This window comes from Hippocampus bargibanti, linkage group LG07 (genome assembly GCF_051943395.1).
Source record: "Hippocampus bargibanti isolate YZ-2025 linkage group LG07, ASM5194339v1, whole genome shotgun sequence".
Taxonomy (NCBI): Eukaryota; Metazoa; Chordata; class Actinopteri; order Syngnathiformes; family Syngnathidae; genus Hippocampus; species Hippocampus bargibanti.
The window spans coordinates 26,792,538-26,820,344 of NC_142740.1; the positions used below are offsets into that span (position 1 = coordinate 26,792,538).

Here is a 27,807-nt window from a genome sequence, read left to right on the forward strand (position 1 = left end):
CTGTACTTGTTTGGTCTGAAAACTTTGTGTTGCACCAAAATGAGGCAGAAGAGGGCGACAAAGCTCCATGTAAGGAATTGATCAGCCTGTGGAAATGGGCTGATTAATTCCTTACATGGAGCTTAGTCGCCATTTCTGCCTCTTTTTTAGTGCTACATTTCCCCCCCTATTGCCTCAAAATGACACTGAATAAATTATTTAATCGATTGTAAACATGTATGCTTTCCTCTTCAGAACTGTTTGAATCATATTCATAACTGGATGAGTAACAAGAAAGCATATTCTCCGAATCTGAAGCCATTGTTTTGATTTTCCAGCAAGGCAAGAGGTCTTGGGGTGACGCCACGAACAAGGGGGCGGCACCTTCTGAAACTGGCCAATTCCGGGTTCATTTTTTTGGCAGATTTTGGACACCTTAAGTCATTTTTATTGGTGTTTTGCACTTGACTAAAAACATCAGCCTGCGTGTTTTGGGTATTTTAGATGCTATAAAACGTTTTTCGGATGTCAGTTGGGAAACAAAAAAGTGATGTCGGTTGTCTTTTAAGGAGCGACAAAAAAAAAAAAAAACGTCTGCTCAAGTTGCAGGTTCCTATCCAGCCTTTACTAGTTTGTAGTGTTTTATTAATCTATGAGGAAATACTATTATATTTACATATATCATCGTCATAACAAGCTATTATACTTGTTGCTGGCTTCCTCCCGGGACAGTCGTCCAAATTTCATCAAATCATTGGCAGAGGAAAACTCGTTTTCTTGTCCCTTTGCGCTAACAATAATATAATAAATTACAGACCGAACTTTTATCATACAGGTAACATCCGACTCACGACCGGTACGACTTACGACCATGACTGCAAGACATTTATTTTATTTATTTATTTTTTATTCTACGGCTGGCACAGCAACACATAAGCATCTGGCAATACATAAAATCTGGCCAGCCGGCATCTCTCTCTCTTGCACAGCAATCTGCTGCGTGACTAGACTCAGTACAGTAGTTATACAGTACAGATAACCATCTCGGTAACATCTCATGTAGTACTGTACACTGCTTTTTTCCTTCGACGTCCGCCTGAGTCCGAGCGCGTGTCGGGCGACCTGTTCTGGCTTCTCCGTTAGCAGGGAGACCGATTTTTCAACAGCGCGCATGCGTGGGAAGCCGTGCGTATTTAGGTCAGCAGAACGTGTGTGCGCCGACACAACAGGTAAGTATAAAATGTATGAATCAACTGTACTGTGAACAGGTTGGTATACATTACAGGTACAAGTATACAGTAATAAGAATCGATAATATTACATATAAAATGATAAAAACAACACTAAAAGGTATATACAGTAAAGTCTCGTTATATCGATATTCTCGGGAGTCGGAAAAAATATCGATATAACCGGACTATCGATATATACATTCCTGCGGCATGTAAATTTTCTCCTTGCGTTCATAGAAATAGTATCGTAATAAGCAGTACTATCAATATAACCGATATCGATATAACGAGACTTTAATGTAATTTATAAATTACCTGTAAACAGTTTGGTATATAATAGTATTCAATATAAAACTTTGCTTAAAAACAACTGATTGACATTGTATAGTATCCTGTTGTATAAACCCTGCGTCCGCTTTTTTGAATGGATTTTGACTTATGACCATTTGACTTACAACCATTTCTTTGGAATGGAACCCGGTTGTAAGTCGGATGTTACCTGTACTTTGTCCTTTTGTTCGAATTTAAGTTGATACTACAGAATTCAATTGTGTAGATGTACCTAATGTTCATTCCATTTTGACATTTTGAATATGATATATTATAATCTAAAAAAGACTTGGAATGATGCTAACTGGTAATTTTAAAACCACATCATCCTTAAACACCACGCTTCATTTAGGCACCCCCCCCCCCCCCCCCCCGAGACCTTCTCTCTATCACAGTGTGTGAAAATATCAATGGAAACACAACACATGGAATTTTTGTATGTTTGTTTACTGTCATTCTTTTTTATTTTCAATAAATACTCATTAAAGTGCAAAATATGATAACAGCAACTCCATGCAATGCATAAAGAGATCAATCTAGGGCCTTCCCAATCAGGCAAAGACAGTGTATACACACACACATACACACGCACAATGTTTGCATTTGTTTAAGGCAGCTGGAGGAAGTTTTGTATGGCGCGCACAGATACACACCATCTCACAGTGCTTCTTTTGAAGTTACTTACAGTAAATCCCCGTATATTCACGATTCGCCATTCACAATTCTCCTGTTGGCTTCACTTTTGCCACCAGAATAATCGCCATGTACCGTTGTGATCGCGGGTCTGCAATTTTGTGCACGTCGTGATGAGCAGCTTTAAATACCGTACACATTTTGACCTAAATTCAGCCATGTCAAAAGGATAGTTCGGAACACAAATAAAACGAGATTATCTGGAGTGAAGTCGTGTGCTGAATGACGCTGTTGCTTGCCTGCTATATGAGCTTCTTGCTAGTTATGTGATAGCGGTTTCATACTATTTAATTTTTACACTTGTGTAATAGTTTACAGTTCAAGTATATGTTTTATTGTAGCGAGAAAGATGTTTTAGCATCAACTACTTTGCTTTTGTATTTGTCTGCTTGTTAAAAATGATATGCTCCTCATTCTTCATTTGAGTGCTTTCTTTCAAAATGGTGGCCCTCTAGCTAGCCATGTTGAAATGTTATTTCATTTTTTTTTCTCTTTTCCCGTCACAGTAGTGTTATTGTTTCTGAATATTGGATTCTATGTTGTTATAATTTTGTGTTTTACACAACTTTGGGCTGATTTTTACACTTGTGTGCCAGTAAAATAGCGTTATTCCCCCACGGGTTTTACTGTTACTTAATGTTAGCATGTAGCTGTTTATATTTTACTCTGAGACTACAATGAGTCACCACATTTTCACAGCATGTCGTTCACAAATCTGCTGAGTTTGGGGATGGAATTTCTGCTCGAAGACACGCTGCTTCGATGGTCATCGACCAATGCCGATGATAAATGAAGGAGCTTGATATATTACTTTGCCGCCATCTTGTGGCATCACGGTGCCAGGTAATGATACTGAAGTGAGTTCAAGAAGCTTTCGTGTGCTTTCTTTTGTCTTGTGCCATCTACAATTATAAACCTCTTAAGAGGACGGTGAGAGTTAATCGTAAATTTCCATCTCGTGAATAGTCGGAGTTTCCTCTAATTTGTATTTAAATTGATTTTACACGTGAGGCAGTTACAGTGAAAGGGCTGCTTGTCATTTGTCAATCCCAAATGTTACTTCGACCTTGAGAGTTTTGAAAGGCGCTTATAAATGAAATGTATTCTTCTTATTATTATTATAACATTGCTTGTTCAGTTTGGCTTTGGAGGTTCTGTTATATTTTTGTGATACAAAATGAATGTTGTCATAAACGCAGCACTGGTCAGTATCAAGCAGTACATTCTATTGTCTGGCTATGATGTGAGCTTCACTATCCTTTTCAATTGTCATAAAACGCTTTAAAGTAACATAATGCCTAAAAATAATCTCTTTCCCAAAAAAATAAGTAGCAATTTGAATCATAATTATAATCATAATAATGTATAAAGTGATTTACTTTGTTTAGCTACATTGTGTGATTGTGATATAAATATAATGTACACGGAACAACAGCCTTTTCCGTATAGATCCAGAAAGGAATCATCTATGTGCTCCTTCAAGACTCACAATTGACGTCTGATCTGCGTCAGAGCAAATATTACGGTAGGCGGTGATATTCCAGCAGGCAAGTATTTTTTTTAACCTTTCCCCATCTTGTCAAGTGAAGATTTGCTCTCTCTCCCTGACAAACTACTTGTCTTCCTCCTTCTTCTTTCCGCTTTGCTGGCATCACCCCCAATCAGCGCGCCAGCGTCGTGATCAGACTGGCGCACATTTCAAAGAAGTCCATGGTGTGCGAACCCTGGCGGGGGGTGAGCGTCGGCGAGCTACCACAAAGCGAGCCGGGCAGGGACGAGCTGAGCGGAGACATTTCTGCTACGTGGCTAGCCGAGTCGATGCTGAGGCGTGGCCGGTACAGACCTGCCGTCGAGCCGGATCGCTGAGGGGTGGAGGACCCGGACTTGAAACCCGCAGCCTCGACTATGTCATCTGGAATGCACATTACAAGGAAGGTCAGTCTCATTTTGTCATTTTTAAAAACCCAAATGTTTTCTGTCTGAATTTTGGCACGTGTTGTACGTTCTGTTGTCCAATAATTAGTCACCAGGGAGATTAATTCAAAGTCAACTAGAAGCAATCTGTAAAATTTACTTTTGTTTTCTTTTCTACTTATTCTTTTTCCTTTCCTCTTTCTTTCATAACTTTGATTCAGTAATTTTTTAATTTCTCCACTTTGAAATGTATAAAGGTTGATCTAATCAAGTGTCACCCTGCCTAAATGGCAGGGGGCTTTCCTCAAATTTTCACCCCAAAAATACTATTACTGCTACTACTAATAATAATAGTTATACTAATACTACTACTACTAATAATAATAATAAAACCACTACTACTACTACTACTATTACTACTACTAATACTACTACTACTAATGATCATGATGATGATAATAATAATAATATTACTACTCCTAATAATAATAATAATAATAATAAACAAAGGAACTCCCATGTTAAACAAAGCCACTCGAAATGAAAGTAGTACAACATAGCAAGTAGACAAGTTAACATTGCATGAGTGGCGTCTCTGTCACCAACCGTCGATGCTCTTGAAGTCGAGGAGGTAAGATCTGCTGTCCACCTGGTAGAGCTGCAGGCTCATTTTTACCAGGTTGCCCGTCACTGGGTTTTTCCTGCGTACTCGCAGATGATACGGATTCACCACCTACCATGCGATGGGATTCATAAAACATTGTGTTAGACTAAGGGTGGGCAAAATACAGCTCCTGCGCCAAATATGACCGGTTACATTTTACATTATACGGTTTTTAAAAATTAATGGTAGGTCATTTTTCTTTACATATTTTATCCACAGTTTAACACCGCCATGCCTCACCCCATCTGTTCTTTATAATAATCAAATGTGGCCCTTGAACAGAATACAGACATTCCCCAATGTATGAACATTCGAGTTGCGAATAACGGTACATATGAACATTTTTGCGTAGAGTATGTGGGCGGGGAGGAAATCCCTCTTCCCAGTTGACGCTTCAGGAGGACGCGATACATAACAAAAAGTCATAGCTGCTGGCACGTCATTCAGTAATTATGTGCTAGCAGCTTCAGTAATGGCTTACTATTGAAGACCCAAGGATATATGGTCATACTACAGTAGGTGTAAATCTATTTTACGACTGTTAGAGCGTCTGTTTTATACTTCCCCGTTCAGTGTTTGACTTGAACATACATTCCACACAAAATATAACACTGAAGTAACTTACGAGCAAATTCACCTTACGAACGACCGCTCAGACCGTTCATAACGTGGGGAGTGTCTGTATCTCAACTAGTATGAGGCACCACCACCCACCTTCCAATCAAAGCCCAGGTGCTTCATGGCCCTGTAAACCTCCGCCATGATGTCATAAGGTCGACTCTGGCTCCGGATCCCCAGGTGCCACTTGGCTTTTTTGACGGCGAGCGGCTTAGGTCGGGTGGTGTTGAGGGCGTCCAGCGGGCAACGTGCTTTGGGGCTGTCGGCCAGCAGCGGCGGCATCCGCTCTGGGTGCGGCTTAACCCCCGGCGGCAGCGGCATGCCTTCCTCGATGAAGGAGCCTTGCGGTGGACTGGAGGCCAGGTAGAACTCGCTAGCTTGCGTCATGATGCGCCGGTTGTCGATGATGAGGTGATAGGCCACCGCAAGCTGGTCCTGCGTGGACAAACGCTACTTACCTTAACAATGCTATTTTATAGTTTTTTTCCCTTTCTTTCCTTTACTCTTCCTTTCATAACTTTGCTGCTGTGTTACTTCTGGGTAGAGTGAACGCTGGCGCGAATGGCTGCCGCTGCTCACCCGCACACAAAAAAAATCTAGTGACTGTAAAGTATCCTTGAGAGTTTTGAAAGGCGCTCCGAAATTAAATGTATTATTATTATTAATACTGTATATTTATTTATTTTTAATTATAGTGTTAGTTCCATTTTATTTCTATTTGATTATATTATGTTGTATTAGTTTGATAATTTATATTGTATTGTATTTATTTGTGAATTTGTTCATCTATTTATTTATTTAGTTAATTAGTTATTTTATTCCTATCATGTTATTTGACTGTATTCATTAGAATTTCTTTTTTTTACATGTCAATCAAAATTCCCGTTATTCTTTCATTTATTTAACTCATTCACTGCCAGACGATGTGCAAAAATGTGTCCAGTCCAGTGCCAGGGTTTTTGTCATTTTCACTCAAATTGCAGGACCCAGAGAATATTGAGTTTTAGGACTACATATACATTCCATACAGCATTTGAAAACCTTAGACTTTCTTCTTTTATCACAAAAAAATAAGACTTAATTCCCAAGTTATATGGGTCTGGCGTTATCTGAGCTTGAAATGGGGGCGGATTTACAAAATACAATACATACATATTGATTTAAATAGCGTGATAACAATAGCTGAAAATGTAACAAAGCGCTGAGTGAACGCTGGTGCGTGTTGCTGCCGCTGCTCACCCGCAGAAGAAATATCCTGTGACTGTAAAGTGTCCTTGAGAGTTTTGAAAGGGGCATATAAACGAAATTGGCTCATACCTGAGGGTCACCGCTGAAGAGGCTGGAGACCACCTCGGACTCGTTGCATTCAAACTTATCGCACACTTCTTTCACGGCCTCCTCGTCCAAGACCGTGGTGTCATACGACGGATCCTCAGGAAACAGATAGCCAGGGAGATCCTGTTTGAACCACTCGTGTTCCCTGAGAGGCGGAAATGGAATCAGTTGACTCATTATAGCATGAATTGATGACAAAAATATATATATTTACCGTATTTTCCGGTGTATAAGACGCACCGGAGTATAAGGCGCACCCCAATGTATAGTGTGTTTTAAAACTTCTTCCATATGTAAGGCACACCGACTATAAGGCGCACTTTCAATGAATAAAAAATGTTTTCCATATGTAATATATAAATACAGTGATACCTCAACTTACGAACGCTTTAGCTCACGAACTTTTCGCCTCACGGACATTAAATTCGCAAGCATAGTCTTGGCTAATGAACTAGTTTTCGGCGGACAAACCAAACCACACAGCGCCACGGTGGCTGGCAGACTAGGTTTCGGCGGATGAACACCAAACCAAACGGTCGAACGGCGCCACAGTGGCTGGCAGACCAGTTTTTGACCCCCCTCCATTTCTTTGAATGTCGATGTGGTTTGTTATCGAGTGGAGTACTTTTGCTATTATGGGACCGAAAAAGACCCCACCACAGGCTAGTGTTAAGCCGAAGAGGACACAAAAGACAATTACGGTCGAGCAGGAGATCATCGAAAAACACGGACGAGGTGTGCGTTTGTGTGTACCATTACGCTAAATCGACCATTGCTACCATCCATTGAAAACTACCATCACAAAGGTAAATAAACCGACTTGATTATACAGTACGGTTTATTTCTTTAATTACAATATAATAGCACATTTATCATACATAAAATAAGGTATATTTTGTGTAGTATTAAGGCTTATTCCGTAGAAAATTATGTTTTATGGGGACCTCGGAACGGATTATTCTCATTTTAATGGTTTCTTATGGGAAATAAATGTTTGCAAGACGAACTTTTCAACTTACACACACTTTCTGGGAACCAATTAAGTTGGTAAACTGAGGTATCACTGTATATATTTTTTTCCAAATATAAGGTACACCCACATTATAAGGCGCGACAGTAGAGGCTGGGGTTACGCACTTCTTCTCCAAGGGGAAATGGAGAAGGTGGCTGCTGACAATAGTTGCCAGACCTGTTGTGGCTCAATATTACTTCACATATAAGGCGCAGGGTCATCTGTTGAAGGAAATCAAGCTTTTGGGTGCGCCTTGATACACCAGAAAAGACGGTATACAACAATATTTTCAAAAATAAATCGTTGGCAGTTTATTTGCTTCCGGAAAAGTACTATGAACGGCAGTTATTTTACTACTTTCCTATTAGCCAGGTCTTTGGTGCCGTTTTAGGGGAGTTTGAGATAAAGCAGGACAAAATAATAATAATAATGATAATATAAAATACTGTACACTCAAATTCACACCTAATACTAGAGTCCCCACCTGATGTCCTTGATGGTGGCCCTCTTGAGCGGGTCCACCTGCAGCATGTGCATCAGCAGCGAGGCAACCGAGCGCGTCAGATACTCTGGGATGTAAAACACACCTCCTCGGATCTTTTTGAACAACGTGGGCACGTGCTCGTCGTCGAAAGGCAGCGTGCCGCACAGCAGGGCGTACAGGATCACGCCGCAGCTCCAGATGTCCACCTCTGGGCCTGCGTAAAGCCTGATGACAAGGCGTTATAACTATGTTATGATTTATTGTACGTATACAAAGAACTATCATAGATAGCGAGCGTGAATTACAGCTTGTATGATAATGTTTTTTTGTTTTTTTTTTTAAACTGAAGTACTGCAATCAGAGAACTTGGGTGTCAAGACAAACCTTCCCGAGATGACCTCCGGGGCGGCATAGTTGGGCGAACCACAGCTCGTCCTCAGGAATTCACCGTCGGACATCATGTTTGAGAGACCTGTCAACCGGAGAAACACAACCAACATGGAACATATACGGTATACCCGACCGAAAATCAGTATAGCGATTTGTGTTAAATCAATGAAATGAATCTAATGGGTCATGTCATGGCCTCAGCTTAACATCCTGACACCAGACCGCCCCCCCCCCCCCCCTTAACACTCCTCCCAACCACTTGCCCGTCTTCAGTTTGCCAACAAAACACCCCCCCTCCTCCCCCCAGATGGTCCACCCTCCTCGGCGCACCCCCCCAGTTCCCTTCCTATCATATGACACTGGGCCTCAAGGCATTTTGCCAGTGCTGATATGAGACCTGCTCGTTTCTAGGTGACCCCCCCGCGTAGGTGTTTTGAACAATTTAATCTATCTTCTAACATTTAATAAAATGCTGTATTTTTCAGCTTATAAGGCGCACCCCAAAAGCCTTAATTTTCTTCAAAAAAAATTGCCCAGCGCCTTATCCGCAGGTGCGCCTTATATGTGAAGTAATATTGAGCCACAACAGGTCTCTGAACTCCTGTCAGCATCTACCGACTCCATTTCCCCCTACAGAAGAAATCGTGTGTAACCCCAGCCTCTACTGTAGCACCACATAATATGATGCCTTATATTTGCCTAACATTTATATTTTGATATATTTGGAAAACTTTTTTCATTCATTAAAGGTGCGCCTAATAGTCCGGTGCACCTTTATATATGGAAAAGGTTTGAAAATAGACCATTCATTGGATGTGTGCCTTATACTCTAGTGCGCCTTATACACTGGAAAATACTGTATTTATATATTATATTTGGACAACTTTTTTCATTCATTGAAGGTGCGCCTTATAGTCCGATGCGCCTTAAACAGTATATGGAAAAAAAAGTTTACAAATACACCATATTGGGGGTGCGCCTTATACTCCGGCGCGCCTTATACACGGGAAAATACAGTAACATTTCATTGTTCTGCCTGTCACGATACATCAGTGACACATATACAGGAAATGATTTCCAGTAAAAGTCAATTAGCAAATTTTGGTTATTTGCTGAAAAAAATATGCGTCAAGATGGGGTGTCAAAAAAAACTTACCAAAATCCGCTATCTTGGCGTTCTTGCTAGCATCCAACAAAACATTCTCGGGCTTGAGGTCTCTATGGACCACCATGTGTCTGTGGCAATAGTCCACGGCTGAAATAATCTGTTGGAAAAGGCGGCGAGCCTCCGTGTCCTCCACCTGACAGATAAAGGAGAATGTTGTTGTCAGTATCATCTTTGTAAAAGCAGAAACAAAAACATTCCATTTTAGAAAAAAAAAACAAAACAATCAACCCTTACCCGTCCGTGTTTACAGATGTAGTCAAAAAGCTCTCCGCCAGACACATATTCCATAACCATGAAGAAATCTGTTGGCGTGCTTATCACTTGGTACCTGAAACGCAAGCACGTGCTTCATAAAAACATTGATAAACGGCAACGGTAGCATCTTGTAAAAGCCTGTTTGGGTGTGCATAGTGTATACATAGTGAATACATAGTGTATTGCATATCTGCCATAACTTCCAGTGTGACAGAGGCATGACCCTCAGAGGGTTGCCTAAAAATAACACGGAGATTGTCGAAACATACTTTGCTAGAAGGAGAGAGCGGGAAAGCGAGAGAGAGGAAGTTAAAGGAAAACATTGAACAAGAGTAGTCAAGACACATTGGTGAGGATTTAGTCAATGCAGGGGAGCGTTATATTAACTTGAGCTGACTTGCCCTGCGTTTGGTCTACATTCTGTGAGCCTCACGGGGCAAGCCCAGTGCGGTGCAGATGTGACGAGCAACGAGCACAGCAAAAGCAACAGTGGGCCAGTCAAATTATTGATATTCGTCACTCACAGTTTAATGATGTGCGGGTGCCTGAATAGTTTCAAATTTTGGATCTCCCGTTTAATTTTGCCCACCACATCCAGGCTGCGGATCCTTTGCCTGTTCAGGATCTTCACTGCTACTTTATGACCCGTCAACTGGTGCTCTCCGACTAACAAAACAAAGGATACAAAAAAATACACATTTGAGACACATTAGACATAATATTTTTTTCTTCCAGAGTGATTTGTTGTAATAAGTGAATGAGCATGACCCGAATGTCACAACGACGTAAGGAGAGTAATATATATTTCTTAATATCCATCTTAATTTAGGTTTGGTATTTATTCTTTCATTGTTCTAGAAGAAACTGGATCATGCTGTTTTTACCATTTTGCAACATTTATTTGGACGTTTTAGTTTTAGAAGTGAACATTTATGGGTGCACATAGGGAGAGGAATTCCTAATGGGTTGTTTTGGAAACCTGTTGCACAGCTTTTTAGAGTGCTTATGTGCCTAAAAAGCTTCACTTCCAAGCATCAATTATTAAGCATTAGCACAAAATGGGAAGGGAAGTAATCGTAACTATTCATGCCACAAAAAGCAGCTCGCGTCACTTTCGGCTTTTATTTGTATTTCATGCAAAATGGGGTGCAGTACTTCTTGCTGCAATGTATTTACTAAACACGATACAACCGAGCAGACGTTTTATTTGCATTGTAGCATCAACCGTGTTTGAAATTAATGTCTCGTTACATTGACATTCGGCGAGTGGTCAAGTTGAGACTCACAAGGTCACAAGTTGTCAAAACTAGCTGACGTGAATAATGTACGCCCTCTGTAATTACAACGTACTATGTGGCTTTTCTCCCTTGACTTATGAGGCGTTTAAATTGTTAATTTAGCTACCAACAACGCGAGACGCTAGACTGCCAGTCGCGTAAATTAGAAACGAGACTGTGCGATTAATTTTAAACAGAATGAAGGTTAACGACAAGGTAAAACTGCGCCCTTTAGAGCAACGGAGGCGCTGAAAAAAGCATACAACACAAATAATTAAACCTGATAATACGACTACTATACTCGTGTCATTGTTTATGCTATGCAGTACAAGTAAATGCACCTGCCCCATAGAAAGCGAGTGATGGTCTGTTTTGGTGGAATAATTTGACTTTCAAGAGAGCGAATTCTTAAAGCGCATTTACGCGCTGGCGTTCTTACGTCGCCAAGGTTGCTACGCGCCGATACGCAAAACAACTAACCATCGTTAACTTGAATTCCACACGTCCAAAAAGGGGAGGAGAAGGGGGGGTCAACAACTTCCAAACCGAAATACATGTACACACAAATATAAACAAGGCGATTAATGAACATGACTTAACTCTTTACTTTTCCGAAAGTACCCACTCCAAGCGTGTCACCGAGGATGTAATGGCCGATCTTTACCCTGCCTTCGTGCTTCTGTTGTTGACGCTCTGCCATCTTTCTCCGTTCGGCGATGGTTGGAGAATATGCTGCGTTACCGAGTGGGTGGCGGTGCTTGCCTGTGTATGAGCGGGGCGCGCTGAGGGAGGGGCGCTTCGTATCTTTGCTCAGGGAAGACGGCGCTTCACGGGTGACCCCGCCTCTCCCGGCTTTAAAGGTACCATTATCGGACGCACCATTCCTTCACGTCGCTGCCTTTAAGGCAAATTCATCGTACACATAAAAACAAACGCCCGCCATTCCAGCCCTGCCAAACGCACACACTTACATACGTACGAAAGCGTAATATCAGGCTATAATAATAATAATAATAATGACACTTTACGGTTACATAGTGTACACACCATGTAAAACCGTGCCGCGCATATGGACGCTTCCGGTTGGAGTACTTTGCGTTTATAACCACTAGATGTCAATATAAGACTACACCACTGTCTGACATGAATTGGCGAATTTTAATATCCAATAAATCGCCTCTTTTGGTCAATTTTGTACATGCGATTAGATTTTTTTGGAAACCACAAGTTTGAAAAATGGATGGGTAAATAATTATTTAAGTACAGTCGTTTTTCTAAACCTTTTAATGACACATGATTGGATTTGATTTAACTTCATTCGTCTTGCAGTGGAGAAAAATTACATATCACAGCAGCAAAATGATGAAAAGAAGAGGAAAGGAAAGAAACAAGTAGAAAAACAAAATACAGGAGCTGCTGGAAAGGCAGCCACTCTCGCGGCGCCATCTTGTATTCGAAAGACAAAAAACAAACTAAATGACAAATAATATGACAACACATATACACAAAGAGACATGTATATTAAGCACTTTTCGTACCCTCTTTGAAGCAGTTCGAGATGAAAGAGGAGAGGATCAAAGGGTCCTTTTCATGATAGGCAACGTGATAGGTGACAGCACGCCCACAATCCACGTGTGGATAAACTGATCAGAAAATGCATGGATGAATGTATTTAAAGGAAGTGTTCATATTCAAATTCTGCATAATGTTACACTGGCTTACAACTACGCTATATGATTTTTTTTAAAGGAACAAAACACCCGTCAGAATTGTGAACACTTTGGGTTTGAATAATTAATAAAATTAGATAGTATTTGATTAAAATACATTTTAGAACCACCACTAAACAGGGTCAATGAGTTTTAAAAGCCAGTTTTGATATATTTTTGGCCAATGGGTAACTGTTGGCTAGCTATTAGCTACACGGCTATCTATCTAGCTGACTAGCTATCGATTAACTATCTATTAGCTAGTTGGCTAGCTTTCTATCTGAGTTACTTCCAGGTTGAGTGAACGCTGGCGCGTGTGTCTGCCACTGCTTATTATTATTATTATTATTATTATTATTATTATTATTATTTATTATCGATCTCTGGTGCACGTGTTAAACTAAAAGTTCCCACCGGGGGCGCAATTGAGGCGTTTAGCTGTGCAGGATCATCCATCCTGACGAAAGGGGGGAAAGTTTTCCATGCTGGGATGGAGCCGCTTGAGGGCTGAACCTTGTGGACAGACTACTGAGGAAACTTGAAGAGAGAGAGAGAGCGCAGGGGGAGGAAGACCACGACGAGGAGGAGTAGGAGGAGTAGAAGATATAACAAGAGCGTCTATCGATGTGCACCTCATATCGCCAAAGAAATGCTCAGTGGCGCTTGGCTGCCATTCATTTACTACTCGCCGTAGCTAAAACCCTAATATTCCCCAACTTTGGGACTTATTTTTTTTTCTATGTAATTATATAGATATATTTTTGACATTTTTGTTAAAGAACTGACAGTTTTGCCTAGTGCGTGTGCATGCGTGGGATTCGGATCTGACAAGAGTGGAGTTGTCCAATGCAAAATTACATGTATGAGAAAGCCATGGCACAAGAGACAAGGAACGGTGGAAGCTCCACGTTAAACAACAACAACAACAACAACGGTGCCGACAATACCAAAAGGAAGCTTCTGATTGCCCTGGACATCTTCTGTCTTCTACTTGGTGAGTGCACAACTCTACTTAACCTTTTCCCCACTTTATTTGTTAGTTTTGTATTGTCTATGACTACATTAAAAGTTGCTTCCGTGATTTGTAACGCCTGTCAATCAGAAAGCTTCGTTTCTTAAAGTATTACTGGTTGTCGGCCAATTAATGTGCTGTAACATCTTATCATGCAGTTCCAGTGCATCAGAATATCAAAAATACAATGTAATGAATGGAACACGTACTTTTTAAAGCGATTACAGTTCACCCATGACTTTATATATGCTACGTTCCTGGCCACAGAGTGTCCCCAGGGGCATAAATGTTTTGAAGTGTTGTGACCTGTCCTTTAAATAGCACGGGTACCCCCATCCGCTTCCAACCCCTTGTGCCTCGTAACTCGGGTCATTTACCATTTACCCCGCCCCTAAAAAAAGAACCATGGTGCCATTCCATACACACAAAATGTAGAATTATGAATATGTTGATGAATGCCTGCTGAGTTTGTGTCGTTAGTTCTGCTTTGCGTGTTTATTTAATGCTCTGGGTTCCTGTTTGGTTGATCGCTTTAAATCACACTCAGTTTGATTGATACTTGATGTTTGGTTGATGATTAGACGCATTAGCTACCCATTTATAATGCAATACATTTTATTATTTTTATTTAGTTATTTATTTAATCATTGGTTGTAGGCTCATCTGGAACCTGTCCAAGTAGACATTTGACAAGATAGACGACACCTTAGAATTGTCCCCAGCCAATCGTGGGGCTAACATAAACGCTATATTCACATCAAAATACGATTTAGCATTCAAATAACCTATGACGCTTATTTTTTCGTTTTAAGTGAGGGGAGAAATAACATGCTAGCACAAAGACACAGGAAATCTTTACCTGAGATTTGAACCCAGAACCTCTCAACAGTCAAATGGACGTGCTAGCTACTTCGCTAACACCTAAAACGGATGCGCTAGCTACTTAGCTAACACAGAAAACCTATAAATTGTAATAGCTGGATTGTTGTTCTGTGACCTGTAGGTTACACTATTTTGGTCTAATCTTGTTTTTTTTATGTTAGGAAAGAAAATGTGATTTTGTAGTTGACTTTTTAATGGCTTTACATTTGACTATTTAATGTCAGATAGCTTTCAGTCAGCCTCTCCTTCTGAAAGAAACCCAGAATCTGCGCTCCAGTCTATGGGTTAACTTCACCTGTTGTCAAAAGCTCCCCATCTTGCCCCCACTTTGCGCGGCCTAATAATTGCTCAAGCATGTGTTGCGGCACGAGGGGAATGCCTCTCCCATCCAAGGCGATGAGGACCCCGTGTCTAAAAGAGCAGGTGCGAATCTCACCGCCAAAAAGTACTCAATGGAAAAGGCACGCAATTGCCATACATGCGACACTCGCAACCGAGATGTTACCCGTTTGTTTTTACTGCCTTGTCTGAGAAAATCGTAAATCGGTTTATTCCAAGTGTTTCATCTGCACTGGGAAAAAAATGACACAAATGAGCTCTTCCAAGCGCACATGAAACACATTTCCTGGCGACGCTGACTTGGTTGGCTTGTAAAGACCGAAGAACACACACATACTCGCGCATACTGCGTGCATGTGTAAGGTGTTTCAAAATAATGACATCACCTCATAGTCCAATAACAGCCAAGTCTCGCTCAAATGATGTCAAATTATGTCAAAGCAAACCATGTTTAACTCATTCACTGCCAGACGATGTGCAAACATGTGTCCACTCCAGTGCCAGGGTTTTGGTCATTGTCACTCAAATTTCAGGACCCACGGAATATTGAGTTTGAGGACTACATAAACATTCAATTCAGTGTAAGAAACCTTAGACTCTTGATTCATCAGAAATAAAGAGTTAATTCCTAAATGATATGAGTCTGGCGTTCTCTGAGCTTGAAATGGGGGCGGCTGTCCAAAATACAATGCAATACATACACATTGATTTATATAGTGGTTTAATAACAGTTGAAGCTGTAACAAAGCGCTAACATGGACAAAAGGCAATTGCTCCCCCCTTTGGTGGAAGGAAAAAACAGTGCCAGTGGTCTGACCAGCGCTTCATCGGCACCCCTGCAAAAAAAAAAAAGATAAATGAAATAAAACCTGAATAAATTCTGGAATGGTGCTCCAGGTCATGCTTTTCAATTCCCATATAAATTCGGGAATGGCAGTGAGTTAATGACCTAATCTCAGAAAAATGTGTCATCCAATATTTGACATCACATTATCATCAATAAAATGTGACATATAGGGTTCTACAGTACATCACGATTGCAACTAAATTTGAGAGTACCATATTTTACAGCAGGGGTCTCAAACTCGCGGGCCAAATGCGGCCCCCGAAAGAATATTTTGCGGCCTGCCTTGATATGAAAGATTAATGTTAGTGCGGCCCGCATGATTGATATGAATGAAACTTGTGTGTGGAGCTGAACAAGTAGGCAAGATAAGCAATGTTTAGGACAGTTAATGTTCAATATTTTCTTTCTGTTAAGAAAGGTTAAAGAACTGTGAATACAGACATTTGAAACTTTATTAAAATAATTAGTTTTCCTGTGTTGTTTTTTTCAGTCGTCTGTAACTGCCTTATGATCATTAAATTATTATTTATTTATTACTGGTTCATTTATTTTGTATTCATTTTTCCATTTATTCGTTTAATTCATTTTTTGTGTGTTAAAAATAAAGATTTTGAGAACATTGGAATGTTTTATCTGTGATTTTCTTGTGGAAAAAACCGATGCGGCCCCGCCTCACCCATACTCTGCCTCCAGCGGCCCAGTAAATTGAGTTTGAGACCCCTGTTTTACAGACTGTAAAGCATACCAGATTATGAGGCCCTCTTTCAATGAATCAGTCTGTAGTTATCTGAGCCTGAAATGGGGGCGGCTGTACAAAATACAATACATACATATTGAATTATAGAGTGCTTTAACAACAGTTGAAGCTATAACAAAGCGCTAACATGAAAAAAAAAGCGAATGATCGCCAGAGGTCTGATCAGCGCTTCCTTGGCAAGAAAAACCAAAACCCGAACAAATTCGGGAATGGCGCTCCACGTCATGCTTGTCAATTCCCGAATACATTCAGGCAGTGGATGATTTAATGTCAAACGCGAGCCAAAGATTTTTCCCTTTTCTTAGTTTTCAAGCGACAAAAATCATTTTAGCTACGAAAAGGCATTTTGTATGCTAGCATATTAGAACACTGTCAATCCAGAGTTTGTTTTGAGAGAACTTGAGTCAAAATACACCAAAGCAAAGCGGATTTGGGATAACGGCATTCCTCGTGTATATGCATGTGAACACAATAGGCACAAATGGTCACTTTTCTTTTGTTATGTTAAATGCAATCTGGCTGCCCCCGTGGCCCACTTTTAGTCATATGAGTTGGGACGGGACTGGGGGACCAAGTGGGGGGGATGTGTGGGGGGGGGGGGTCCTTGAACAAAGGTGGGGTGTGGGACAAGGAATGTGGGTGTGTAAAGGGCCTCAGATTGTCCCGTTTATGTGTTGTTGAGTGAAAAGACCCACGCTATACATCGGCGCGTACCATCTGCCAGTACACACACATAAACACACTATTATTATTATTATTATTATTATTATTATTATAATGTCTCGCAGCAACCTTGGGCAAAAAGAATACGCGCGGTGCCCCGTAATCACACCCATGCTTTCCTTAAAAAAATCTTAGTTGCTAGTGATGCATAAACACAGCAGTACGGACACGCACACACACACATTCCTGTTTGAACATTTTTTTGTGAGACCCATGTAACACACACACTCACCCCGAAACACACGTATTGCTGTTTGAACGTTTTTATGACAACCGGGTAACACACAAACCCCAACACACCCGTACACACATTCTTGTTTGAATGTTTTTGTGAGAACCGGGTAACACACAAACCCCCAACGACACCCACACATGCACATTCCTGTTTGAACGTTTTTGTGAGAACCGGGTAACACACACCCCCAACGACACCCACACATACACATTCCTGTTTGAACGTTTTTGTGAGAACCTGGTAACACACACCCCCACTGACACCCACGCACACACATTCCTGTTTGAATGTTTTTATGAGAACCGGCTAACACACACCCCAACGACACCCACACACACATTCCTGTTTGAATTTTTTGTGAGAACCGGGTAACACGCACACACACACACCCCACACACACACATTCCTGTTCGAATATTTTTGTGAGAACCGGGTAACACACACACACACACACACACACACACACACAGACACACAGACACAAAACTCCGTCTGCCACCGACCGTTGATCCTCATTAGGGCAAACAAAGAAGCTCCGAGATTCATCAAAAGGCTTATTGTCCTCCTGAAACAGTGAAAAGTCCCAACCCCCAAACATAGCATCTCTAAATCCACACAATATGCGTACACACACATACACACACACTGGCGCATGCTCATGAAAAGGATTATAGTAAGGGAAAGTGACAGACAAGAGGCCTGTGTACCAACAGGGAGGCACAAGCTGGGACAGCATGGTGCACCACAACCATGCAGTGAGGACCGCAGCTTGGCCTCTGGCGAGCACTGCTACACTTGAGAGACTCAAAAGAGCATGGATAGGCTTCTTCTTCTCATATCATGTAACTGGATCGACACTAATCGCTTCATTATTCCAATAACGGTCTATCTGTCAATCGCAAAGCAACCCCCCCTCTCCGCAAATCAAAAAATACGGTTGCCAATCCAGCGCTGGTAGGACCTCGGGCAATATTTTTCCGTCCCTTGAGGGGGCAGCATTTGCCTTTTGTACGTCTGCCCCCATTTCAAGCTCAGATAACTCCAGACCCCTATAATTTAGGAATTGACTATTTTTTTTTCTGATGAAAGAAGAGAGTCTAAGGTAACTTACACTGCATTGAATGTTTATGTACTGCAGTCCTGAAGCTCAATATTCTGTGGTTCCTTTAATTTGACTGAAAATGACAAAAGCCCTGGCACTGGACTGGACACATTGTGCAGTGAATGAGTTAATGCTCACCCAGAAAAAAACTTATCCTGTGACTGTGAATTGACCTTGAAAGGCATGTAGAAATGAAATGTATTATTGCTATTATTATGAATGGAGAAAATTCACAACTCATTATAGGTGTCAATCCTAATTAGGGTTTTTTAGGGGGGGGGGGGGAGTGTTTCCACGCTACTGAGAGACATTGCAAGTCAACATTGGACTGATGACGGCTTGATTACGTCAGTCAAAATATGAGCCAAAAGGCGTTTGGAACTTTGATGAGGGAAATTAGTAACTGCAGTTCAGCCTTTTAGCCCGGAGGAATCAGTTCCCCGAGTGTCCGGGCAGTTTTAATTTAATACCCCGACACACACCCCATCCTTTTGTTGCCATAGCAGCGCAAAGGAAGTCACGCGGTGCCGCTCATTAAAAGCCGGACAGCTTTAACCTCTCGGGCTTCTTGGCCCACTTCAATCCTGAATCGGAGGCCGCAAATATTTCCTGGAAATTCTCACATTCTTCATCTGCTTGCCACGCCGTGACCAAAATTCTCTTGATGTAACATCTGGTGTCACTTTGGGGGAGTGAGGCAAAAAGGGCACGCGATGGTGGAGTCAAGAGGTGTGCTGCAATGGGTTGTTTGGCCTTGTGTGTCTCCGTTCGAGAGTTTCAGAGTTTGAAATTGATAAGACGCGTTCGCTTGGAGGTCAGTGGGTGAAACTTTGACGTGATTTGTTTATTAATTTTTCTTCAAGTGCGGCATGTTGACAATTAACTCCGCGGTATTGTACAATTAAATTCGTTGAGATTGAAAATGATGCGGGTGATGATGTTTACATCCCTTGCGAGATGCGGTGGGGAGGGTTTTGCGTCGCGGTTTTGTGTGGCGTCGTTGTGTTATGCAGCACATGACATCAAGTTAGCAGATGACAACACGGGAAGGAATGTTTGCCATGTTGCAGACGTTGCTTTGTCCCTTATGTATTGACGCATTTTGTGTGTGTATATGTGTTTGTGTTACCCGGTTCTCACAAAAACATTCAAACAGGAATGTGTGTGTGTGTGTGCGTGTGTGTGTGTGTGTGTGTGTGTGTGTGGGGGCGAATAATGAATGAGCGAGAAATTGTTGGCTGGAAGGCGTTTTATACTTTTAGCGCTTATCTGCTCGGCTGTGGCTAGCCACTAATTTGCTTTTAAACCATATTAGCTGAATGCTAACATATAACGGGAAACACCATAGGAGTGCTAGCCACTGATCAGATCAGTATCTTGATTTGAAGAGCTTGACCCGTTCTGGTTATCAAAAAACATATTTTTTACAATTGAAAAGAAATGGAAATATGAAAAGTTGTAATTATTATTGTGGATGTATCAGGCACAAAAAAAAAGACAAAGAGCTGCGACATGGAGCTAAAATGAACCCAAGGGGCATTAATTAAGATGGCACATCAAATTGATAAACAAGCTAATTGTCAGCCATTTTATTTCCGGAAATGGTTTGTCGTGTTCCTCATGTTCTACCAGCTTCTTGCATTACATAAATCATGAAAATAGCTATTGTTCGCTAAATTAGCATTTTTTTGTTGTTGTTCAGTTTGCGTTGTTGTTAACCGCAACGAAAATGTTATATTTATAACATAAAAGGCTTATGCTAGCTTGCGCTTGGTATTAAAAAATGGCATAGTACAATCATATAATTGCCAAGAAACCCATGATTAGCTTTTACTTTTTTACGTAAATGCATTACTATGCTATTTTTAAGGAGTTGAATCGGCACTTTAACATAAATGAAGCTTTGTATCCTCTTCTGTTTTTTTTTTTTTTTGTAGTTCTACTTCACGTGAATGTGTAAGTACTTTAGCTACCTTTGATTGTCGTCACTGGGCCGTATCCTGTTAACATACAAAGAAGAACAACCCTACACTAAGCATTGCACATATCGTTCACACGTGAGCTCTGGTTTGACACCCATTGTCCCAATGAGGGCCAATGCAGGACAAGAAAGGGAAGGCAAACCTCGAGTCGTTAGCCTCAACACGAGCGTCTCGTTTCAAAGACGACCGTAGCCCTTTTTTCAGGTTGCCAGACTTTTGTCTCTCGGGGGGAATAATGCCATTATGGCATAAAGAGTACAAGGCCCAGTTCGCCAGTCAGCGAGTTGGCCCACCGAGTGGCCATTTTGCACAATTGAGGCTCCCTTGGGTGCTGCTCAGATTTCTTCTTTGTAAACGACACATCAACACATGAAATCAATCTTTGCCTGTCACTTGAAAAAGGCTGTGGATCATCACCCCCGCCCAGCTGATCATGACATAGACAGAGAAATGTTGGTGGTTATTATGTAAATTTGCCCCGTTTTTATGTAACAGTGGGGCAGAAGTGTAGAAAGTTACAATTTTCCCCAACAAGAATAGGACAAAACCTTTGAGCCTGTCCCAGGATATGCCTGTTTAGAAAAAAAAAATGAAAAAAAAAGGCCAACAGATTTTACTTGGCAGTTAAATGTCACACTTGAAGTGTGAGCAGAGACTCCAGAGACTATCCCATTTTCCTACAAACAATACGGACTACATTTTTTCATCATTTGTCATGTTTAAAGTGTCCCTACAGCCCAACAGTAACACTGCTGAAACATCGAACCTGTCCCCGCTGGATATGCCTGTTTATAAAAAAAAAAAAGGCCAACACATTTTACTTGGCTACTAAATGTCACACTTGATGTATGAGCAGAGACTCCAGAGACTATTCCATTTTCCTACAAACAATACTGATGACATGTTTTCATCATTTATCATGTTTAAAATGTCCCTACAAGTCAACAGTAACACTGACAAAACCTTAAACCTGTCCCTGGATATGCCTGTTTAGAAAAGAAGGCATTTTACAGCTGAATATCACACTTGAGGTGTGTGCAGAGACTCCAGAGACTATCTCATTTTCCAACTAACAATACTGACTACATTTTTTCATCATTTGTCATGTTTAAAGTGTCACTATAAGCCAACAGCAACACAGGACCCTGTTGACAAAACCTTGAGCCTGTCCTGAGATATGCCTGTTTAGAAATAACAAAAAAAGGTATTTATTCCTATGAATAAAATCTCTCTGAGTAAGCTCATACTGCTGTAGTGGCCCCTGATTGCCACATGGAGGGAGGGGCAGGACATGGTTTCTCTCTGTCGACCACTCTGCTGACCTCAGCCACTCATCCACTGCACTGTGTGTGTGTTTTGTAACTTTTTTGACACACAAAGGCTGGATTTACAATGCATGGTTCAAGTGACGCAATCCAGACCTATTCGGTCCCAAGTGACACAGTGTGGAAAAATGTCACTTGTGTCTCAAGGCGCTACTGTATTTGTTTTATTTGGCGCAGTTGTATTTTGGAATTTGTCTTGTGCAATTTGGACCTTATTTCATAGAATAAGCAAGTGAATCAAAATTAAAAATGATGATATAGACCGAATTGGCTACTCAGACCCGCAGTACAAATCCAGCTAAAGAAGCTTATAGGACCTGATCTTGGAGTGACTGCTATACGAACGAACCACAATGAATGTGAGCAAATACGGCCTGGGGTTTGTGTATTGGAACTGTGGGAGATTTCAGTGGTGAGCTTCTCGAAAATGTTTGGGTGAGGGAAGGAGGAGGTGGGGGGTTGTTGTAAACGCTGCCAGTGAAGCCACAGTCATTCACTCGAGACACCCACGCGGGCCCACACAGACACAAGACAGCAGCGACAGTGTCGAGGCGTCTGAACCACGGAGATTCTCTTGTTTCCGCTAGAAATAAAACCTCAGGCAAGACGTTATTGTCTTTTCTTTTTTTTACATTTTGAGTTGTTTTGTTCAGTATTTACTGTATATGCTGTCAATTTCAATACTTAATGTGTTCGCCATATACGATGTGTGTGATCGTGGTGTGTGAGGAAAACTGACATGACCTTATGAGTTGTGATGTGGAACATCTATCCATCCTTTTTCTAATCCGCTTTGTCTCGCAAGGGTCGCTGACAGACTGGCTTCTATCCCAGTTGTCATTGAGCAGTCGGTGGGGGACACCCTGAACTGTTTGCCAGTAGAATAATGTATGTGTTAAGATCCAGAGCAACTCTGTTTTTTTGACATTGGAAAAACTCAAGAAACGACGGCATCATGTGCTTGAGATTAGCCTAATACAGTACGCACAGTCCAATCCAAATTCTCCAATGTCTGATTTTTCTTTATCTTTATCTCTTTGAGGGCAGTCTAACAGATTAACAGTCACTCAAGATGTGTGTATTTGGCTGAAAGTACAGAGTGTAACTACTTTTTTTTGCTGCTTCTGTGAGCTCGTAATGGAGTCATCACGGGTATTGTGAAGGATTTATTGTGTACCCCACTTGCCTATTTGCTCAGCGGTTCTCAAATTATGGATATACAAAAAAAAAGACAGAGAATGCCGTGACCAGAGTCAACTGACAACAAAAGGAAAATGGAACAGTCAATGGGGATTTGGCAGAGAGCTGCTAAAGGTGTAATCCCATTGTGTGCGAAGTAGTGAAAGCCGAGATCCAGTCAGGTTGCTATTAATGCCTTAACAGCATCAGGAAAGATCAGTAAGCGTACTCCGATATACTTGAAGGGCATGAAAGAAATCCGCTTTTGGTAGTACATGGGCTTTTCAAATGTGTTCGACCCAGGAAACCCTAATTGTTGAGACATTTTTTTCCAAGGACCTCTTAATAATCTGAATATACACAATTCAAATTTTAAAATTGACATTTAAAGGACTACCAACGCTTCCGGACAATTTGTGTCCATAATTTGTAAAATCACTTCAAATGACTTCTACTGAGCGTATTTTACAAAGATTCCACCGCATATAGCTATATTTTACATTTTAAGACTGGCGCTGAATATTCAGGAAGTCTTGTTTTTGAGTTGGTATCCAGTACGTTCGTGACGTCACTAAAGGAACGCCCCTTACCAAGAGAGCGACACACAATGCATTTTGGGTACTTTATTTGGTCTGAAAACTTTGTGTTGATCCATGTTGATGACGAAATTAGAAGGAAAACATAAATAACGCGATGGTGAATCGTTGTGTTGCACCAAGACTACTATTTGATATTAGTTGACACAAATTCCCAGCAGACAAATCAGGCCATTTCCAATGGAGCTTGGGCGCCATCTTGTGCATTTTCTGGGACGCGACATTGGAGTCCTGACAACTCAGCACAATAATAATAATAATAATAATAATAATAATACATTCCATTCCATTTATAAGCGACTTTCAAAACTATCATGGTAGCTTTACAGTCACAGGATAAGTTTTTCTGTGGGTGAGCAGCGGCAGCCACACGCGGCAGCGTTCACTCAACCCGGAATTACTCAAATATATAGAAAGCTAGCTATCGAGCTAATGGATAGCTAATAGATAGCAAATAGATTGCTTGTACAAACAGCTACTCAGTGACAACAAGCAAAACATGCGTGTTTTCAACTGTTTACATCGTTTTTTTATATCCTATGAAGTGAGAAAAGGCATCAGTGTCAAGTTTTTCTCGAGATCTATTGATGTGAGGACAAGGATGGGAAAGTTTGGTTGAATGACGAAATTGAGCGGCCTCCGCCCCTCGCTAACCTTCCACCCAATAGTTCTTTCCGCACCTATTTCTTTCTCAGCAAAAGGTCATGCGTCCCATTTTGAGCGAAGGGACAATGATATCCTCCATTTTGCACAAACGACAATAAGGCTTCTTCCGCCCTCACAAGTCACCTCTCACACGGACTGACGCTCTCTCTAATCGGGATATATCATTCTAATTCTGCTCCCAAAAGCCGTCGAAGCCAATTAAAATGTGAATAACGCGCCCAGAAATTTGCCGCTTAGAGTTGAAAATTTTCCCTGGAGCGCGAGGATATTTGTTATTTTATCTTGGGAATCCACATGAACCTACTGTACAGTATGTCTACCTTTGTGATCAGAATTGATCCTTTGCTTCTGCAGTCAATCTCCTAAAGGAACCAAGTGTATTGGTACCGTAGATAGACCGCTGTTTGTTGAGCCTGGATTATGGCAAAGACGAAAGGAGGATTTCATGCTGTTGGTTTCTTGTTTACACATTATGTAGGCACAGAGCCTATTATGACGTCACGGTGTTAAGGGACAGTGACACAGGCCCAAAGACCCAGATGTGCATACAAACACTACTTCAAGCAGCTAGCAAAATACCTCCTTCCCTCCATCCATCCTCACGTCTCTGTATTGGGCCTTGGGGGCGAGTCATGTCAAATGGTGTAAAGTAGTTTCCTCTCACAAACTTGGAGAGAGAGAGAAAAATGCATGACCGCATCTGATAAGGCTAATAGAACCGTTCCACGACAGGACCAACCACCCACTCCGACGAGGGTTTCCACACTTCCATTGTTGTTTTCCGGCCTCTGCCATAAAGAATGATGGTGCCGTCAGAGAGCCCGAAGAGTTTTCAAGCTCATTCTCACCCAGGAGTATCTCAAGTGTCAGTGAACGCCACTGACCTCATAACTTGGCTCGTAAATCCAATGGTTTGTCATTTACTGACGCACAGCGGGCTTTTGCCAACAAGGGCGACCTCCTTACCCCTCCCAAATTCCGCCACCATTATTATTTTTTTGTTTTCCATACTGCCTCTACCACTCCCCTCATCGTCCTCCGGGTCAGCGTGCCTTTAAGAAGGTCATTCACCCTTTATCCCAACAAAGGTGGTCACGTTTCGTCTCCCTGCAGACGCTAACGGACAAAATTAAAGTGGGGAGCACAATGCAATGCATGTTAGCATAGCATAGTTGACAATAAAGCTGACTTTGACAAATCCAGATTTACATCTGTACCATCTTTTTAAATGGAAGGAGAAGAAGTCTTATTTTCGAGTTGGTGACGATTCCTGACGTGACGTCACGGAAGGAACGCCCCTGACCGAGAAAGCGACACACAATGCATTTTGGGTACTTTGTTTGGTCTGAAAACATTGTGTTGATCAGTGTCGATGGCGAAATTAGAAGGAAAACACATAATTAACGCTATGGTGAATCGTTGTGTGTCGCAGCCAATTGCTGTATCACACATTAGTGTTACTTCCGGGTAAAGTGAACGCTGCCGCGAATGCCTGCCATTGCTCACCTACACAAAAAAATACCATGACGGTAAAGTGTCCTTGAGATTTTTAAAAGGCATTTGGAAATTAAATGTATTATTATTATTATTATTAATATTATTATTATTGGTATTGTATTATTGTTATTATTATTATTATTATTATTATTATTATTATTATTATTATTAAAGAAGGTGGAAGTTTACAGAAATCCCTAGCGGATAAATCAGCCCGTTTCCAACGGAGCTTGTGCGCCATCTTGTGCATTTTTTGGCCGCTACATTGGAGTCCAAACGGCTCGAATTGATACGGAAGGACTTCTTTAATTGATTGCGAATATTTATGCTTTCCTCTTCAGAACTATTTGAAACATATCCATAACTGGATGAGTAACAAGAAAGCATCTTCTCCGAATCTGAACTCTCTGAAGCCATTGTTTTGATTCTGGAGCAAGGCAGTGTGTGACCAATAGTGACGTCACGAACAAGGGGGCGGGACTTTCTGAATCTGCCCAGTTCCAAGCTCATTTTGTGGCAGTTTTGGGACATTTTAAGTAATTTTTATTGGTGTTTTGCATTTGACTAAAAATATCAGCCTGCGTGTTTTGGGTATTTTAGATGCTATAAAACGTTTTTCTGATGTCAGTTAGGAAACAAAAAAAAATGGTGTCGGTTGTGCTTTAAATTGGTATCGACTCAAATTTACATAGCGGGCCAGTTTTCATTTCATGCCTTCCCAAAAGTTTTTTTTTTTTTTTTTTCCGGGACATCTTCGGTACAGCGAGAATCTAATGAGAAGTCCATTTGCAGCGTTACGCCACCGGTATGGAAACACGAAGCAGATTGCCACTTAGCGTTTCAAAGCAAACTGTACCACTAAGTGGTAATTTTTCTGAGAAACAAGTTTGGTTTGATGGCGCTAATGACTTCGGCATCTTGCTGCGTTCCGATACAAGAGAGTCTTTCATTCATTGTCAAAAGCTTGCTTTCAATTTCAGTCTGTAACAAAGTTTCCCATGATGTCCTAGCGACCGCTAGTCACCCGTTAGCATGCGCGGTGATGTTTCTGATGGCTTTTAAGGCACTAACCTTTTTTGCCTTCTCAGAATTAGCATGAGAATCCCCCCCTACCTCCTCCCGCAATTCTTTCCCCGAGATTTCTCCCCACACAACCCTACTGAAGAAACCGATTCAACTCGTGACCAGTGTTTACCTAGCGGTACTAGCTTTAAGCTGGGCATTAGCGCAACGCGCACTGGTGTTCTCACTGCGTTTAAGGTATTAAAGCGCTGCCAAGTTAACTCGGACATTAAGCTAAACGACTCACATGGATATCCGCAGTAGAATCCTGCCGCTGCCTTTCTCATCTCATGAGTCAAAATCAAAGACCCCCCACCCCTCAAGTGGACCCCCCCCCCCCCGCCCCTCTTTATGAGGTGTGCAGAGCCCTGGCACTGTCGTGTTTGTGCAGGTGCCCGTCGCATCTGCTGCTCTTTGACACATGCGCCACCACGTTTCCCCTGAGACATTAGAAACAATTGACCCCTAAGGCTTGAAAGCTTGAGATGATCCCATAGTGCTCGACAGCAGATGGAATTTACCAACAATCAATGAAACTGACAC

The 27,807-nt window shown here is 41.4% G+C and overlaps 2 protein-coding genes across 5 annotated transcripts in view; one reads left to right on the plus strand and one right to left on the minus strand.

Moving 5' to 3' along the window:
• Nucleotides 1–3,895: 3,895 nt before the first annotated feature.
• prkaa2 (protein kinase, AMP-activated, alpha 2 catalytic subunit) lies at nucleotides 3,896–12,175 on the minus strand. Of its 3 annotated transcripts, none has more exons than XM_089000605.1 (10): nucleotides 11,952–12,175; nucleotides 10,599–10,740; nucleotides 10,054–10,147; nucleotides 9,808–9,952; nucleotides 8,646–8,733; nucleotides 8,262–8,486; nucleotides 6,748–6,910; nucleotides 5,527–5,865; nucleotides 4,755–4,881; nucleotides 3,896–4,146 (listed from the first exon to the last, which is right to left on the minus strand). In XM_089000605.1, the coding sequence occupies exons 1-10, from the start codon at nucleotides 12,049–12,051 to the stop codon at nucleotides 3,896–3,898; spliced, it is 1,674 nt and encodes a 557-aa protein (XP_088856731.1). In that variant the 5' UTR covers nucleotides 12,052–12,175. The 3 variants fall into 3 exon arrangements, with proteins under 3 accessions (XP_088856731.1, XP_088856733.1, XP_088856732.1); XM_089000607.1 differs by lacking the exon at nucleotides 11,952–12,175 and adding an exon at nucleotides 11,693–11,709; XM_089000606.1 differs by lacking the exon at nucleotides 10,599–10,740 and having other exon boundaries at nucleotides 11,952–12,081.
• A 1,475-nt stretch (nucleotides 12,176–13,650) lies between these two features.
• plpp3 (phospholipid phosphatase 3) overlaps nucleotides 13,651–27,807 on the plus strand; it is a 33,062-nt gene continuing 18,905 nt past the window's right edge. The window contains exon 1 of one of the 2 annotated variants that reach the window (XM_089000293.1): nucleotides 13,651–14,054. In XM_089000293.1, the coding sequence (XP_088856419.1) occupies nucleotides 13,907–14,054 (148 nt within the window). In that variant the 5' untranslated portion in view covers nucleotides 13,651–13,906. The remainder of the gene's footprint in view (nucleotides 14,055–27,807) is intronic. The other variant, XM_089000292.1, reaches the window with a different exon arrangement.